The sequence below is a fragment of the Piliocolobus tephrosceles genome, chromosome 15 (genome assembly GCF_002776525.5).
Source record: "Piliocolobus tephrosceles isolate RC106 chromosome 15, ASM277652v3, whole genome shotgun sequence".
Taxonomy (NCBI): Eukaryota; Metazoa; Chordata; class Mammalia; order Primates; family Cercopithecidae; genus Piliocolobus; species Piliocolobus tephrosceles.
This window is the reverse complement of record NC_045448.1, coordinates 10346005-10365295: the sequence shown is the minus strand read 5'-3', so window position 1 is coordinate 10365295 and position 19291 is coordinate 10346005. Positions and strand designations below refer to the sequence as shown.

The following is a 19291-nucleotide window of genomic DNA, read 5'->3' as shown; positions in this document are numbered from 1 at the left end:
ACCCTGGCCCCAGTTGTTTCTGATAAAGAACCAGGGCCTCACTGCAGTGAGCTATGGTCATACTACTGCACTCCAGCCTGGGCAACAGCAAGATCCTGTTTCCCAAAAAGAATCATGGCCTCACAGTAAGGGTAACAGATTTCTGGTTAGACCGGGATTTAAATTCTAACAGGGGGCTGGGTGCTCTGGCTCATGTCTATAATCCCAGCACTTTAGGAGGCCGAGGTGGGCGGATCACCCAAGGTCGGGAGTTCAATACCAGCCTGGCCAACGTGGTGAAATCCCGTCTCTACTAAAAATACAAAAAATAGCTGGGCGTGGTAGTGCACGCCTGTCGTCCCAGCTACTAGGGAGACTGAGGCAGAAGAATCACTTGAACCCGGGAGGCGAAGGTTACAGTGAGCCGAGATTGTGCCACTGCACTCCAGCCTGAGTGACAGAGTGAGACTATCTCAAAAAAAAAAAAAAAAAAAAAAATTCTAATGGGGGTTAAAACCATCTACCTCTTAGAGTGTGGGTTGCTAGTGCTATTATTGTTTTTATTATTGTTCCAGTTCCAGAACTGATATTTATATCTATTTTTAGAGTGTCCTCAAAACAGTTCTATAATAAAATAACTAGATACTTAATATAGTTGCTAGGTGGTAAAAAAACTGTTTTATATTCAAACTCCCTGTTGCTCCTAGTCAGTAAATGTGGTTCTTACCTGTTTGATTTAATAGTGTCATTATAACATAAAAGTTTAAATTGAATTTCTAGGATTGTAATAGTATAAGATCACTAAAAGGTAAAAATGACAATTCTCATAACTAAACATCTTCTGTGTAATCAATCAGTTAAATATATGAATTTTATGTAGCATTACATTCTAACTGTTTAGTGTGGCAGTTAAGCTTTGCTGACTGTGAAACCACAACCACTCAGTTGTTCAGGGCCTTGCTCAATTCCCCCTTGCAAAGCTATCTTGATCAGCCTCAGCAGATAAAGGGCTTCCTAGAACCTTTTAAAAATTTCTGTTTTGGTACTAATCCCATTGTATTGTACTTGATTGTTTTCCACACACTTATGTTTGACTTTAGCACTTAACTTTTACCAGATGCTCAGTTAACTTTTTGAATGAATGAATGAAGTTGAAGAAATTAAGAATCATTTAGTCCTTCCACATAAGTATTGCTGTATTTGAAACAACTCTGTTACCTTTTGGGTTTCATTCTACTACTACCTGTTTTTATAGCGTATACTGTACTTGGAACATAATAAATATGGAATTTAATAAATGTGTGATGAATAAAAATTGAATTAAAATCTATCTCGTTACATTTAATGGTTTCAGTTTTATTCCTGAAATTAAAATAATATACTTAGGTCCTTTTTCCATGTGATTCTTTTTCTTTCTCTCTTGTCTTATCTGGTCTTCTTTCTCTGTCTCTTTTTTTTTTTTTTTTTTTTTTTTAGGGTTTACAGGATCTCACTCTGTTGCCCAGGCTGAAATGCAGTGGCGTGATCATGGCTTACTGCAGCTCAACCTCAAGTGATCCTCCCACCTCAGCCTCAGGAATAGCTGGAATCACAGGCACATGCCACCATACCTGGTTAATTTTTTTATATTTTTAATTTTTGTGTAGAGACAAAGCCTCACTACATTGCCCAGGATTATAAAAGAATATTTCTAGGATGGGCGCTCTTGAAATCCCAGCACTTTGGGAGGCCAAGATGGGCAGATCACCTGAGGTCAGGAGTTCGAGACCAGCCTGGCCAACATGGCGAAACCCCATCTCTACTAAAAATATAAAAATTTAGCTGGGTGTGGTGGTGAGTGCCTGTAATCTCAGCTACTCAGGAGGCTGAGGCATGATAATCGCTTGAACCTGGGAGGCAGAGGTTGCAGTGAGCCTAAATCACACCACTGCATTCCAGCCTGGGATACAGATGGAGACTGTGTCTCAAAGAAAAGAAAAATTCTGAAAAAAGATAATTTCAAATTTAATGGCTGTTCTCTGTTATCAATTATTTTCTTGTTTGTTCCATTAATAGTACATTAGATAATGAACTGCTTTGTCATACTCAGTAGCATTATAAGCAAGCAGAAAAAAATGATGACATTTGTATTGGGTTAGTAGACTTTGGTTCTTTGTCTGTAATATTAATAGTATTTTGTTGTTGTTTTAATCACCCTTGATCTGTTAAAACCATTTATCTGGTAAGCCTCAGTCTTTTTTTTTTTTGTCTCAGCACAGCTTTGGGATGTAGCACGGTGATTTTTCTAAAGTAGAGTGAGGGAAGGAGTATCCTCTTTCAGCTCCCTAAGAGTTTATTTTTATTTGTATTGTTCTTCGAGACAGGGTCTCACTGTGTTGCCCAGGCTGAAGAGCAGTGGCACCATCATAGCTCACTGCTGCCTCCAGATCCTGGGCTTAAGGGATTCTCCCATCTCACCCTTCGGGGATAATAGTTGGGACTGCAGGTACATGCCATCATGCCCAGCTAATTTTGACAATCGGGTTTTTTTGTTTGTTTGTTTTTTGGTTTTTTTTTTTTTTTTGAAACAGGGTCTAATTCTGTCACCCAGGCTGGAATGCAGTGGCACAATCTTGGCTCATTGCAACCTCCACCTCCCAGGTTCAAGCAATTCTCATGCCTCAGTCTCCTGAGTAGCTGGGATACAGGCATGCGCCACCACGCCTGGCTGATTTTTGTATTTTTAGTAGAGATGGGGTTTCACCATGTTGGCCAGGCTGGTCTCGAACTCCTGACCTCAGGCTGTCTGCCCGCCTCAGCCTCCCAAAGTGCTGGGATTACAGGTGTGAGCCACTGTGCCTGGCCAACAATATGTATTTTTGTAGAGATAGGATCTCACTGTGTTGCCCAGGCTGCCTTGAACTCCTGGGCTCAGGAAGTCCTCTTGCCTTTGCCTTCCAAAGTGCTGAGATTAGGCGTGAGCCATTGCACCCGGCCCCTAAGATTTTTAGTATTCACCCTTTCTCCTCCCTACTTGTAGTCCTTTACAGAAATATACGAGGATTTTGAGTTTTATAATTAACATCTTAAAGACAGATTGTAATCATAGAAGCAGTGATCATCTTGGGCACATGGCATGTATTTTCATGTCCTTTAAAATTGGTTCTTCTGCTCAAATAGATTGGCATAAGCAGATACTTTGCTGCATTTGAGTTGCAGCCTTCTTGTAGCATGTTGGTACATAAAGATTCTTTCATATTTTGGAGAATCAAGTATTTCCATTTAGATTGGTTGATATAGTTATCATTAAAGTTGCTAAGGGAGCCACATTGTCCCTTTCTAGCAATCTGATGAATCAGTTTTCAATTTTCTACTTTTGTTAATACTGACCTGTGAGTTGAAATATTTGCTGGACACAGTGCCAGTGCCTGTAATTCTAGCTATTCTGAAGGCTCTTTTGAACTCAGGGTTTCAAGACCAGCCTAGGCAACACAGCAAGAACCTGTCTCTAAAAAAATAAAAAGAAAAAAAGAAAGGCTTGTAAATTGACCACAGCATGGACAACATGGTGTGACGAAAACATTGAATACAGCAATGTAACAGCAGGACAGAAAACCTGGAAAGTTGGAGGTAGTAGCGATAGTCCAGATATGGCTAAAAAGGATGTTTTCCTCAAGTTGTAAAATGTGGAATTTAGAAAGTAAATTAATATATTTTAAAGGTTTAGTTGAGGTTTAACGTATTTTATGGCTGTGAAGGCAACAAAGACATTTTACACATTGACACTGTGGTCATCGTAGCTACATCAGAGAGTGTGACGTGCCTGTGGTTGAGCCTTCCTTATCGGCCAAGCCGGCCACTGTTTTGAAACTTAATGGTAGGCCTCTGAGGAAAGGTCTAATGTGGATAAAACCTGCAGTTTATACCAGTGTAAATCAGTCATTTCAACTTTGTTATGGTGGTTTTGATGTTTTTTTCTCTGAAAAGGAACTCAGGAAATGGGATTAATAAGGTCAACTACTAGATTTAATTTTGTTTTTGATGGAAATATTTTTTTCTAGAAAATTTAATGGCCATGAATCTGATTGCAGAGATTATTTGCCATAATTAGACGTGTCCCCTGACAGGCAATTTAAACCACTTCTGTTAAAATCTAGATAATCAGAAAGAATGTTGTGAAACATTATAAAAGAGGGCTATGTGAAAGTAAATTCACATCTAGACTGTTTTAGTATTCCTGCCCCTCACCTCCAAAAGTCAGTGCACACAGTATAATCTTTTTATTGTCTTGGAAGCCCATGTTTATGATTGGTTTAAAAAGATAGAACAATTTATTTTGAGGTTCTTTGGGTAGCAGTGTACCCTAGCATAGGAGTCAAGATAGATCTGACTTTCACCAGAAGTGTTCATATACCCAGTAGCCTTATGGTGAGGTATTTGCTTGTTTTTATCTGAATAAGGAATATTAGACCAATTTAGAAATACTTTTGCCACAGAGGACCCTTTAAGTTTCAGTACTTCATGCATATGAAATTCGAATGTGTTTTATACATGAATAGATTTATTTATCACATAGTTATTGAGCACCTACTATCTGGCAGGCACTCTTCTAGGTACTAAAAATTCAGCAGTTAACAAAACAGATGTCTCTCCTCTCCTCGGAGGACAATATCTTGGATATTATATTCTAAAAAAGCAATAATAGCATACTTTGATCTAGTCCAGAAAAGAAAAGATTGCTGTTTTAGGGAGTACACCATTATCTGATAGAGCTTTGCATTTGCAGGTTTATGACTCACTGGAAGCAAATACCCCTGTAGTTAAAAACGCCTCAACTCTCTCGGCTTCAGAAGATGCCTGTGATTTTCCTGGCTTGCTCATGTGCTCCTTCCGACGTGAAGTCCTTTCAAATAGACTTATTTGGTGTCCCGTCCTTCCCTGTTTTTTTTTAAGCCATCTTCCCCTTGGACTCAGTGTGCAATCTGAGTTCATCGCACACACATTTGTGTGTGCGTGCATGTGCACACGCAAGTGCACACATGTGCTTCAGCTGGATTTTAAACTTCTTCAGGGAGACTGTGGTCAGTGTCTTTAATTTAGCACAGTGCTTTGTATGTGGTAGCATTTAGTTGTTGACTTCAAGCTACTAGCCTAAAATTGCTTAAAACCATGGCAGTTCTTCAAAAAAGTGTTCTATATGGAATTTTTTAAAAATGCCTTACATTTCTTGAAGGTTTGTCTTTTATGGTTGGAGTCAAACCACTTAGTATGTAAAAACCTTTACTTCTATTTTTAAAAATTGTAGATTGCGCTAATATGAAATTTCTGTGGAAGACTCTTTATGCTCGAGTTTTTTCATGTTTATGAGTACCATAGCTGTGTTGGGGTGAAGAGAATCACTCTTTCTAATCAGGCAAAATATTATAACTTAATTATTATGGCCATATCTAACATTTACTTTTCTTTTTATTTGAAGAGAGTGTTAACAGGGGCTGTTTTTCTTTGTTATAACTCTCTTCCGTCTACCTTTCCTTCTTCAGAAAGTTTAAGCTAGATTTAATAATTTCCATTATGATTTCTGGGTGTTTTTCCGGTATGCTTGTTACTGAAGTAAACAGGTTAAGTCGTCACTGGAAGTTCCATTTTGCCGGAGCCCAGTGTTCTCTCATCGGAATACCTCTGGCTTAAGGGAGGATTTCACTAGCATATCTTCTCTGTTGACTGAGCAGATTTGCTCTGGCATACATTCACCTCAGCGGGTGTGGCATTTTGTTGGGAAAGATTTGTATCAATAGCAAAAATGTACAAAGCAATCATAGTATTTTATGAAAGTAGTTGGATTATGTTTTTTCATAGTTGAATTATAAACTTAATGATTCATATTTTATTAGTTATAATTCTCTTCAGCCTTTTGTTCCTCAGCCTTTCATTGGGATAACTTGTGGAGCCTGGTCACCTATTTAGTTTTGAAGAATTCTTTATACAGAAATTTTAAAAATCAACTAATTATTTTTAAACGGCAAATAACAATTATATGTATTAGTTGTGTACAGCATGATGTTTTGAAACGTGTATGTTGTGGAATGGCTAAATTGAGCTAATTAACATTTGTATCACATCACATAGTACTTACCATTTTTTGTAATGAGAATATTTAAAATGTACTCTCAGTGATTTTCAAGAATACGATATATTGCCATTAACTATAGTCTAGAATTTTAGTTTTTTAGTTTTTAATGAGTTAAATGAATCAAATGAAGTGGACCATGCAGAATGGAATGTAATTGTCAAGTAATTAGTTGAAAAAGCTTAAAAGAAAGTAATTTTGGGCTGAGTGTGGTGGCTGAGGCTGGCAGATTGCTTGAACTCAGGAGTTCAAGACCAACCTGGGCAACATGGCAAAACCCTACCTCTACAAAATAATAATAATACTAATAAATATTGTTTTTAAAAAAGGTAATTTTTCTTTTAGACTTTTGTTTGGCAAACTTAAAAAATCTAGTGTACCAAATAATGCTTTTGTAGAATTCTAGTAGTATTTTGAAGGAAGGAGGTGATACATGAATGGATGGATGTTATTATAAGTATCTGAATTATTTATCTATATTTTGACAGTGCTAATATAAGAACATTCATTAATACTTTTGTGCCCTAGACTAAGTGAGATTGTTTTCTCTTACAAGCCTAAAAATTTACTAATTTGTTTATTCTCTTCTGTTATATACTTGTTCATTATCCATATTGCATTTATTTGTCAATACTTCTGATAGAAAAAAGGATTTAGAAATCATACTTAACAAAATTTGGTTATAAATGACTGAGACTTGGATGGCGTGGGGAACTGTGCCTTTGCTGACCTTCTCATAAATACCAACAGGTTTTAGGTCCTGCTCCTCGGTGGTGTTCCTTCTTAGACAACTTGACCGAAGAATTAGAAGAGAATCCAGAAAGCACAGTTTATGATGATTATAAATTTGTCACCAAGAAAGACCTTGAAAATTTAGGTAAAAAAAAAAAAAATGTGATAAAATATTATGTAATTATTTTATTTCTACTTTTTTTTTTGAGTTTTGAACATGAGAATTGGCTGAGCCATGTTTACCTCATCTCCCAAATCTTCCCTTTCTGCCAAATTAGATATTAAACATATTATAAATTGTCAGATTTGTAACCTTTCTCCTTAGAGAAAAGTTCAAGTAAATTTAACATACTGAAGCCTTTTTGTATTTTAAATGAGAATTTATTTTAGCGAATAATTTCTTTTAGCATACTAGCTATATGGAGAAAACAAATTGTCACGAAAGCAGTGATTTTTTTTTCCCCAGTGTTATCTGAAGTATAATAAGGTTTTGAAAATATCTCAAAGACGGCAAGTAATGATTCCTGCCTCCCTTTTAGGTTTGATTGTAGAAGACCCAATCCAAAATTTAGAAGTGATACATTGAAACTTCAGATCTAGAAGAACCTTAATAGTTACTTTATGTTTAAAGGTCATAAGCCAAGAAATGTCTTGAAAGAACAGTAAATACTTATGAGATAGGGCTTACTATGTGCAGGCAGTTTTTTTTTTTCTTTTTCTTTTTTTTTTTTTTTGAGACAGTCTTGCTCTGTCACCCAGGCTGGAGTGCAGTGGCCCAATCTTGTCTCACTGCAACCTCCACCTCCCAGGCTAAGTGATTCTCCTGCCTCAACCTCCTGAATAGCGGGGATTACAGATGTGCGCCACCATGCAGCATGGTAAGACAGGGTTTCACCGTGTTGGCCAGGCTGGTCTTGAATTCCTGGCCTCAGGTGATGCATCCACCTCAGCCTCCCAAAGTATTGGGATTACAGGTGTGAACCACCATGCCCAGTCTGTGCAGGCAGTATTCTAAGCATTCTACACATAACTCATTTAATCTTCACATCCCTATGGATTGGGTACCATTATGATTCCATTAGATAAGGAAACTGAGGCCAAAAAAAAAAAAAGATAAATGTACGTCGCCAGAAGTTTCAGTGGTAGTAAACTTGAGAGTTGAGCTTTAAATCCAGAGTCCATGCCCTTCCTCCAGCCATCCCAGCCCCTGCAGGACATGTTGGGCCTGCTTGCCTAGCACTCCTCGAGGTTAGAATAGATGGTGCTCATCTTGTTCTGCTGCTGCCAGCAGGCTACAGCAGAAGTTACTGAGGGTGGGAAAACTTAGAGGATCCATTCTGTACAAGGCAAGGCAACTTAGTTGTCTTTGGAACAAATAGATGTGCAATAACAGTTGAGTATTAAAAGAAAACAGAATCATGTTACCATTAGATTAATTAAACTTCCTTTTTAACCCATATCTCATAGTACAGTTAATCCAGGCAGAATTACTTTCTGTCAGTTACTACCAAAAAAGAGCTGAGTTTAGCCTTTTAAAAAATAACTTGATTGAAATAGGACGTTCTCAGTGCAGTGCCTTCTTAAGTGTCTCCAGAGTAATTTTTATAATATGCTATGTCACACTCACCTACTTTCCTAAATTGAATGAAAAAAGGTCATTGTTCTTTTGTAGATTTTTTTAAAACTACTATATTTAGTACATTTTGGGTTCTTTTTCAGTCTCTTTACTGGATTTATTTTGGGTGAAGAAAGCAGTTATATAAGTTTAGGTATATTTTGTTAAAATTTAATTGTACTGCTAATTTTTGAAACTATAGAAATAGATATTCAACAAAATGACAGTCATACTAGAAAGCATTTTATGTATATTGCTAATATCTTTTGATGTTAAATGAGCCTTTATCTTTTCCCCATAATATATAAAACCTTCTAAATAGGTATCTTAAGAGTAGAAGTAAGTAATGAACTTCCCTTACTTCCTAAGATTGTTTTTAGTGCAGCATTAGTATACTGAAGATTTGCAAGTTCTGACTGTTCCGGATATGGCCTATAGCAGATCTTATAGCTTGGTATTTCCCACAGTGCATTCTTTGGAATATTACTTCTGTAAAAAGGGCTGGGTAGATAGCATAGTGGCTGATGTCATGGACACCGCAGGTAGACTGACAGGGGTTTATATCCCACCTCTCTCACTTAATATCTGCACAACTTGGCCAGTTGACTTAGCCTCTTTAAGCCTTGGTTTCCTTATCTGTAAAATGGGAATAATATTGGTCCCTACCCATGGGGTTGCTTGGAGAATGAATCAGAAAATGCTTGGAAAATATTCAGCACCCTGTTATCTTAGAGATTTGTGGCAAATAAATTTGGGAAATACTAGATTAAGCACAGTTAAATCAATTTCTTTGTCTCACTTCTTAGAGCCTTTAATACCATTTTATATTGTAAATCTCCAAACAGGGGAGGAAAGTATGAAACATTTCCCAAACTTACTTGACCATGGAGCCCTGTTTTCTCAGAAGATCTCTTGGGACTAGTGATCCATGGAGTTAACTATAGGAAATGCTGCTGCATCCGATTCTTGGGTTAGGATTGTTACACTGTGGAAAGCGCTTCACTCAGTTTTTATTTATGGCCTGACTTGGAATAATTCTGTGAGATTAATAAAGGAAACAAAAAATTACTTTAATCACTGGTATATGTATTTTATAATGTAGTGGTTAATCAGACCCTTATCCTGAGGAAGGTTTAGAGAATATACATATGCAGTTGTATACATTCACATTTCATTAAGGCTCAGCCCTCTTTTTTTTTTTTTTTTTTTTTTTGAGACAGAGTCTCGCTCTGTCGACGGGGCTGGAGTGCAGTGGCCAGATCTCAGCTCACTGCAAGCTCCGCCTCCTGGGTTTACGCCATTCTCCTGCCTCAGCCTCCCGAGTAGCTGGAACTACAGGCACCCGCCACCTCGCCCGGCTAGTTTTTTGTATTTTTTAGTAGAGACGGGGTTTCACCGTGTTAGCCAGGATGGTCTCGATCTCCTGACCTCGTGATCCGCCTGTCTCGGCCTCCCAAAGTGCTGGGATTACGGGCTTGAGCCACCGCACCCGGCCCAAGGCTCAGCCCTCTTAAGACTCCATTGTGAAAGTTCAAACCCCATAGTTTTATTTATTTATTTATTTATTTTCCATAGTTTTATTAACCTAATGAATTCTATGATAGTATTTTCCTAATCAAGTTTTAGAATTACTTTATGAGAGTATCCTAAATTTAATTTTGCTTTTCATATTGTTCTACAACATATACTATTTTGCACTACCTTATGATTTTGCTTAGTGCTTTTCAGGTCTAGAAGGATGGATATTTCTAAAATTTGGAAATTAGAGTAATGTTTTCCTTAGAAAGATAGTCACTTATACCAGAGGTCCCCACCCTCTGGGCCATGGACCCGTACCAGTCGGTGGCCCATGAGGAACCGGGCCATACAGCAGGAGGCGAGTGGCAAGTGAGCATGACCGCCTGAGCTCTGCCTCCTGCCAGCCATGGCATTTGATTCTCATAGGAGCGTGAACCCTAGTGTGAACTGCACATGCGAGGGATCTAGGTTGTGTGCTCCTTGTGAGAATCTAATGCCTGATGATCTGAGGTGGAACAGTTTCATCCTGAAACCATCCCTCCCCCCATCCGTGGAAAAACTGTCTTCCACAAAACCAGTCCCTGGTACCAAAAAGGTTAGGGACCACTGACATATACCATAAATGTTCTGCGTGTGAGTACATCACATGTGGCCTTATTTTGAAGATAGTCTCAACCTTTTTCTGTGTCAATATTTGCAATTAATAAATAATTTCTATGACATAGTTGGAGCATTCTTATGTGACCACCCGCACCACAAGTTCTAAGTGTAATCTATTACAACTGGGAAACTCTGAAAGGTATCATTTGAGGCAGGGTTCTCAAATCCTGACTGGCAGTGGACTTTTCATTAGTCCCTGATGAGGAATGCATATGTGATGTATTAATATGCATGTATGTATATTTCTATATGGTGGTAGGAATTTGTCAGCTGTTCTTTCTTGGAAGATGGTTCTTTCTACTTTGTTTTTGTGAGTGTCCTTTGTTTTTGCAAATGGTGGGAGATAACAGTGTTTCTCCTCTCTCCCTTCTCATTTCAGTTTGGCAACCTACTGTTGATCCACAGTATTATTTTCTAAATTGAACTGGTTTGTGGAAATAAAAAATCTGAGGACCACTCAGAGGGTATAAGGGAACGAACCCTCTTTGTCATGGTTCATAAGGACTTTCTCATCTTTTTGTGTGTAGTATTATAACATTTAAAATAAATAAGGATGACATTACTGAAGTCGATTAAATGTTCTCTATAGATATCAAAGAAGATTAGTAATTCTAATCCTCAAATTTTTACTCTGAAGTGAAATCTTATTATAATCAAATTGTGGTCCAAGAAAAACTGTTGAATTTTAATGAAGATTGCATAAGGACCTGCTGTCTTCTGTTTGACCTTACCCAGGGCTCACCCACCTCATTGGATCTCCTTTCCTCCGGGCATATATGCATGGGTTTTTCATGGATATAAGACTCTATCACAAGGTAAACAGAAAACTACAGTTATTGTGTTTCAGGTAACTAATGAGCAATCTATAGCCATTTCCTCACTACTCGCACTTTCATAAAACATACATGGGATTTGTAGGGGATCTGCCTGTTCTTTGGTATAACTGTCATGGTGTATATGAAAATGATATTACTAAATACCATGCTTTTATTTTAAAAACTTTTTTCATTTTGAAAAGGTGAAACTGATGGTAAATCCATTTGCTTATGAAGAATATAGGAAAGATAAAATACGACAGAAAATAGAAGAAACGCGTGCACAGAGAGTCCAGTTAAAGGTAAATGTTATACTTACCATTGAATTTATCAGAGAAGAGTACTTAATTTTCATTTTGTGTATTATTCCAAAGAAATCTGCCATTCTTTTCTTGGTTTTCCATCTTTAATCTGCGTCTTTTGCTAATATTTTTGGTATAGTTTGTTTGTCATCAGTGTGTCATGTTTGTCATGAGGGTATAAAAACTCTTTACAATTTTAGCATTATGACCTCTATGGTAATTGTACTGTGGGAAATAATGCCAGGATGATTGATATTGTCACCTCCACTAAAAACCTGATAGCATTTTTAGATGTGTTTTCCATTTTTGGAGTATCGGGGCTTTGCTAATCCCCATTCCTTACTGACCTTTGGCCGTATCTTAGGCTTTCTATTTGGATCATGGGAAATGGTCGACAGTCATAAACTGTGCTCGCTGTCTGAGCACATAGAATTTAATGTAAAGAATGATTAACTTGGTATTCAAGAACTGAAAAGGCAGAACTGCTAAAGGATGGAGGAGAGCGGTGAACTACAGGAAGCAGCCACCAACTCAGGGCTGGAGAGCAGCCTGGGGAATAGGAAGGGGAGGCCCCTGTGGAGCTGGACCCAGGCTTCTGAGGAGAGGCCGCAGGCAGGTTCCAGGGCCCTTGAGGCATAGCGAGGATGTTCCCGGGAGCGTTGGAAACTGCAAACTGGAATCCACCACTGCTGTGGAACCATCTGTTGTTTCCAGGACAAAGAGTTGCTGTTGTGTGGTGCCAGCGCAGACAGGGAAGGGCAGGTCCTGCTCCCTCACCTGCCTTGCAGTCTGTCTACAGCCGCCTCTGTTGGTTCATTTCAACCACCAAATGATACCAGTGTTTATAACTGAACATTGGTATGCGTACATACTCTGTCACTATAAAAGACTAGTGACTGTTTTCTGCATTTACCCTCAGTACTTTTTTCTTTTTCCAGACTGTTAAAAGATTTCTGGTGTTTTTTGAGACAGGATCTTGCTTTGTTGCCCACGGTGGAGTACAGTGGCACAATCAGAGCTCACTGCAGCCTCCACCTGAGCTCAAGTGATCTTCCTACCTCAGCCTCCCAAGTAGCTAGGGACTACAGGCGCACACTACCATCTCAACTAATTTTTTGTAGATTTAGTAGAGACAAGATTTTGCCGTGTTGCCCAGGCTGGTCTTGAACTTCAGGACCAAAGCGAGCCTACCATCTCGGCTTCCCAAAGTGCTGGGATTACAGGTATGAGCCACTGCACTGCCTCTCAGTGTGCTGGGAAGAGGCTCTCAGTGCCCTGGGAAGAGACATGAGGGCGAGTTCCCCAGCAGTGAGCTGGGGTTGCCATTTTTGTGCCATGTGGCCCACCCGGTATCATCACCTGTCTACATTTCCTACTATGAGGATAATGAAATTTTAAAAATAAGAATTAGTTTGCTGGGCGCTATGGCTCACACCTGTGATCCCAGTACTTTGGGAGGCCAAGGCGGGCGGATCACGAGGTCAGGAGATCAAGACCATCCTGGCTAACACGGTGAAACCCTGTCTCTACTAAAAATACAAAAAATTAGCTGAGCATGGTGGCAGGTGCCTGTAGTCCCAGCTACTCAGGAGGGTGAGGCAGGAGAATAGCGTGAACCCGGGAGGCAGAGGTTGCGGTGAGCCGAGATCGCGCCACCGCACTCTAGCCTGGGCGACAGAGTGAGACTCTGTCTCAAAAAAATAAATAAAATAGGAATTAGTTATCTCCTATTTATGAGATTATACTTACAGAACTGTTAACCTTTAAGCTAATATGTAAATATGTTAGCTTTTATAATAAAATAAAATAATCAGCTTTTATTTTCTTTCTAGAAATTGCCAAAAGTTAACAAAGAGCTGGCACTTAAATTAATTGAAGAAGAAGAGGAGAAGCAGAAATCTACATGGAAAAAGAAAGTTAAGGTAAGATGAAAAAGTATCGGAAAATCGTTTATGCATTTTGTTGATAGTAACTTACATCCTTTTTATTGTCTCTTTTTACTTTAAAAATGCATGTAGGACTTTTTCTTTCCTGCTTATAAGATTAGTATATGCTTAAGATGGGAAGTCTGGAAAACAGAAAAGAATATCAAGAAGAAAGCTATCCTTACAATTCTTATACCAGAGAAAGGCACCGTTAATATTTTAGTGAATTTTCTTCCTGTCTTATTTGTCTCAAAATTAGAAACTACAATAGCAAGAGTCTTGTATGTGTAAAATGTTTATCCTGATTCTTTAAAATAACTCAGGTCATTTCCCATGTTGTTAAAAATTATTTGTAGATATTTTTAATGGCTACACATTCTGTTCTATGGAGTGATTATGATTTACTCAATCCTTCTATTGTTAAACATTTAGGTTATTATTTTTCTTTGTTTATAACTCCAGAAGTAACTGATTTTTATTGAGACTTGGTGTTCTAGGGCATATATGCAGGCTGAAGTGTAACTTCTACCTGATTTCCTTTACAAATGTGAAAATAGACAAAGATTAGTCATAAAATAAATAAAAATTCGTGCTTGGTTTAGTTGGTATTTTTCTAGGTTTCAGATAGATGAAGAGTACCTGGGTCCTTGGCAATCCTGTGTTCTCTGCTTAGATGAGGCAGGCAGATAGCCAAGCTTGATTATGTGCTGGAATGAGTTGGAAAGAACTGATCTCTGCAACAGCCTGCAGAACCTAACTCTGAGTAAGGAGCTGACCTGGTAGCTTTGGGCCAGCTGTGTGGTGCCCTCGGGAGGTTTCTTTTGTTGGCTTATTATTTCTCTGTCCTCTGGTTTTTAACCAGGTACGTGCATCTAAGATGAGTGAGCTCCTTTTGTCTTCGTTTCTGTTCATGCTCTTCAATACCCAGGGACTGCAACTAAAGGATCTTGTTCCTAGCTCTTTGCACACCGGTTATGTAATCTTGGGTGATTGCTCATCTTCACTCGGTCATGGTTTTTTCACCTGTAACATGCAAGGACTGGAGATGGGCCTTCTTAGAGCTGTGATTTCCAAATGAATTCAGACTCAAGACTCCACCTTGCTGTCTTCTGCTTCCTTAACCTCTCCCTGCATCCCCTCATCCTCGTTTATTACATTCTTTAATATATTATGTAAATTTTAATTTCTGGAAGCCTCTCAAGTAAATAGAGGACTTTTAGGTTTCCATTTTCATGACATGAATAATATGCCAATGTGCATGATTAGGGAGGTAACTTTTCAGCTTTGTAATGTCATTTCACAGTAAAAGCTAAATGGAAGTGATCTTTGGGTGTACATGTCCTAAGGCTTCAGTAGGTGGAGAGTGGAGCTAATTTAGGCTACAGATGTTTGCATTCGTATCTGTGTTTTATGCCAGAGTCCTTATTATCTGATAGAGGTGAGAATACTTAAGTTACAATTTAATGTTGCTACTTTGTGCAGCATGGTATACCAGAGCCTTTTTATAAGGCCCTGTGATTGTCAAGATGCAGAATTGCCCTTCCCTTCCCCCCATTTCTTTGGTAGACCTTTGTTGAGGTTGAGGGCGGCCAGAGAGGATTTAGAATACACCGTAGTGCAGGATGGTAGAAATGACCTCACAGGTTGAATACATGCAGAACAGTCTTCATGGTCAGTAGGGAAAATTAGCATTGTTCCATGCCTTTAAACATTTTTGACAAAACATTAAAAACTCTCTTATTGTCCATTATAAATTGGAAAACTAGGATCTTTTTAGTATATTGTAATTTAAAACATTAGGAATAAAGCGTAATTTTTTTTTTCTTTGTTTTCTTTCTTTTGTCAGTAGTACTTGGAACAGTGCTTTTTTCTCCTCCTAAACTTTTGATACGGAGCCAGCATTTTTCTTTGCCTCAGCAAATTGTCATACTCATTTTCTAAGTTTAGATAAGCTTCCGATGTTTTATCCTTTGCTCTTTTGACATTATGAAATGTCTCTGAGAGTTCCTTTAATGTGAAGTTTTTTGCCAGCGTCACTTCCACTGGGACATTTTTCTTCTTCATGTCACAACTGTTTTCCTCATTTGTTTAGAGAAGTTTACCATTGCACGCTCCCCTCACTACAGACTTAAGAGTGCCAGCCAGCGACAGCAGCCACATTCCCTATATTCCCACAGCCAGCTCTTTCTTCTCTAACTCTCTTTACATTTGATTCACATTTTTGTTGTTGCAGTTTTATCTTGTTCATTAGTTCTCTTTAAATTGTACTTTTTTGTAAAGAGTTTGTCTTTGGTATCTAAAGAAGCAACACAACAGTTACATGTGTCCTGTCTGCATTAACTGAACAGGAAATTCATTGTGCATCACACTGCCAGTGCAGTGACCAGTCACTGACAGGCTTTGAGAAAAGTGACCCATTATTTACGCAGGGATTTGTGGACTAAAGAACTCGCAGCGGAGTTATACTTTATGCACGTACTCAGTTGATGAACAGAGATAACTGAAATTTGAACCGTCTAGTTGGGGCACCTGGTATTCTTTAACTACATTCCTTGGCTACTCCTTCCTTTTGGCACTGTGCGAATCAAGGACTTGCCTTTCGTTATCTCCAGTCACATCTATGTTCCGTTGATGTTCGCTTATTTTGTTGCTACATATTCTCTAATTAACTATCAGGATGACATTTGATTATTTTAGAACCTATTTGTGGGTCACCCTGTAAAGAATTACCAAGCTGTGTACCATTTTACTTCCAGTGAAAAGGAGGAAGAACGTTAGAAATTCTTGTCTTCTTCCATCAAACAGCAGTTTCTCTTCAGCTCTTCATAGCTGGAAATGCGATCTTTGTAGCCATATCACGTGATAACAGAATTCTTCCAAAGAGTAGTATTTGTAAAATGTGCCCCTAATCTGCTTTTTGGTGACTTCCTAGCGCAAATCAGACCTATTATCAGAGCTCAGTTTCATTCCAGAAATATTTATATATGGTCTTTTGAAAATCTGAGGCTGTGCTTAGAAAAAGTTTGTATAATTTGTTGTTGAACAGTTTCATCTTAGGTAAAGTGAAGATCGTAGAAATCACTCATGAATTAAGGAAAGAATCCTTCATTATAATTTAAAAGAATACTTGAAAGAATTGCTAAGTCCCATCAGCAGATCGCTAGTCTGGCCTTTGAACTCAGCTCCTCAAAAGCTTGAGAGCTTTACTAGCTATGATACCTCCTGATTTGAAAGTTGGTGTCTTGCAGTACCAATTTGAAAGGTATGTTTTGCCTTGTCTGCAGCTGAAATTTATGGGAGGGAGACAGTGAAATGTGTTCCCAAATATTGCTGCCACTGATAACACAAAAATCTAATAAGATGTTTACTGTATGGTTGATATTGAACCTCAAATGGGAAGTGGCCCACCACGTAATGTTAATCAGCGTTACATGGACATTATCCAAACTCAGAAATTTTGGTTGTATTAATTCTAGTTAACAATTAAGGACCAGTGCAGTAGCTCATGCCTGTATTCCCAATACTTGGGAGGCGGGAAGATTGCTTGAGCCCAGGGGGTTTGAGTCTGCAGTGAGCCATGATCACACCACTGTACTGCAGCCTGGGCTACAGGGCAAGACAGCGTCTCTTAAAAAAAAAAAAAAAAAAATGTATTTATTCTTTCAACAAATAGGTGTTGGATTCCCAGTAGGCACAAACAGCTTTGAGAGGCATGGGCATCTGTGATCTGTTTGATTTGTGAGGGTATGAGTTTTGATTAGAGCTATTTTTCCTACAGGTATCATTTTTTGTATGTTAGCCTTTTTTGTCACTTTCTTACTGAGACCTTAAAGTCTCTGATGAATGTACTTTTCTTGCATTCTGCAACAGCTCAGGCAGGACTGTGCATGAGATCTCTAGGCCAGGGGTCTCCAACCCCCAGGCCATGGTACTGGTCTGGGGCCTGTTAGGAATCAATCAGCACACCAGGAGGTGAGCCTTGAGCTTCACCTGTATTTACAGCCACTCCCCATTGCTCACATTACTGCCTGAGTCCCACCTTCTGTCAGATCAGCGGCTGTATTAGATTCTCATGGGAGCATGAACCCTGTTGTGAACTGCACATGGAAGGGGTCTAGGTTGCCTGCTCCTTAGGAGAATCTAATGCCTGATGATCTGTCACTCTCTCCCATTAGTCCCCAATGGGACTTTCTAATTGCAGGAAAACAAGTGCAGGGCTCCCACTGATTCTGTATTATGACGAGTTGTATAATTATTTCATTATTATTACAGTGTAATAATAATAGAAATAAAGTGCACAATAAATATAATGCGCTTGAATCATCCCAAAACTCCCTCGCCCTCCACCCCCGTTCCCCCTGCCACCATCTGTGGAAAACGTGTCTTTTGTGAAACTAGTCCCTGGTGCCAAAAATGTTGAGGACCACTGTTCTAGGCCATGTGTATTCTGTGGCTAGAAACCCATGGAGGAGATATTTTAGCAGTTTCAGGAATTACTAAATACCACTAAGAACTTATATTAAAGTAATAGGGAATACAATTAGGTAAAGATACTTTGGGTTGGATCAGATCAGTTTTAACATCCAAAATATTATTTTTAAAGCTTTTTTAGTATCAATTAATTTTTTTTTAATTACAGTTATACATACATAGTTTTAAAAACTAAGTATTTCAGGCTGGACACAATGCCTAACACAAACATTACAGGCTCATACCTGTAATCTCAGCACTTTGGGAGGCCAAGGCAGGCAGATCACTTGAGGCCAGGAGTTTGAGACCACTCTGGCCAACATGGTGAAACCCCATTTCTACTAAAAATAGAAAAACTAGCTGGACATGGTGGTACGCACCTGTAATCCCAGCTACTTGGGAGGCTGAGGCAGGAGGAGGATTGCTTGAACCTGGGAGGCAGAGGTTGCAGTGAGCCAAGATCACGCCATTGCACTCCAGCCTGGGCAACAGAGCAAGACTCCATCTCAAAAATAAAATAAAATAAAATTTCTGGGCCAGGCCGGTGGCTCAAGCCTGTAATCCCAGCACTTTGGGAGGCCGAGGCAGGCAGATCACGAGGTCAGGAGATCGAGACCATCCTGGCTAGCACCGTGAAACCCCGTCTCTACTAAAAGATACAAAAAACTAGCCAGGCATGGTGGCGGGCACCTATAGTCCCAGCTACTCAGGAGGCTGAGGCAGGAGAATGGCGTGAACCCGGGGGGCGGAGCTTGCAGGGAGCCGAGATCGCGCCACTGCACTCCAGCCTGGGGCACAGAGCAAGACTCCGTCTCAAAAAAATTAAAATAAAATAAAATAAAATAAAATAAGATAAGATAAAAATTTCTGTAATCCCATCACTTTGGGAGGCCAAGGCAGGGAGGATCACTTGAACCCAGGAGTTCAAGACCAGCCTGGGCAACGTGGCGAAACTGCATCTCTACAAAAAATTAGCTGGGTGTGATGGTGCATGCCTGTGGTCCCAGCTACTCAGGAGGCTGAAGTGGGACGATCTCCCTGCAAGGCCGCAGTTAGCCGTGGTCGTGCCGCTGCACTCCAGCCCAGTAACAGAGTGAGACTCTGTCAAAAACAAAAACAAAAAAAACCTAAACATTTCTCCAAGGTTTGTTAGGAATGTAGGCCATCCC

The 19291-nt window shown here is 39.2% G+C and overlaps 1 protein-coding gene across 1 annotated transcript in view; it reads left to right on the top strand.

Moving 5' to 3' along the window:
* NOL10 (nucleolar protein 10) overlaps nucleotides 1–19291 on the top strand; it is a 112247-nt gene that overhangs the window by 69590 nt on the left and 23366 nt on the right. Inside the window, exons 14-17 of the mRNA XM_026454701.2 lie at nucleotides 6836–6962; nucleotides 11346–11425; nucleotides 11629–11727; nucleotides 13560–13649. Coding sequence (XP_026310486.1) covers nucleotides 6836–6962; nucleotides 11346–11425; nucleotides 11629–11727; nucleotides 13560–13649 — 396 coding nt within the window. The remainder of the gene's footprint in view (nucleotides 1–6835; nucleotides 6963–11345; nucleotides 11426–11628; nucleotides 11728–13559; nucleotides 13650–19291) is intronic.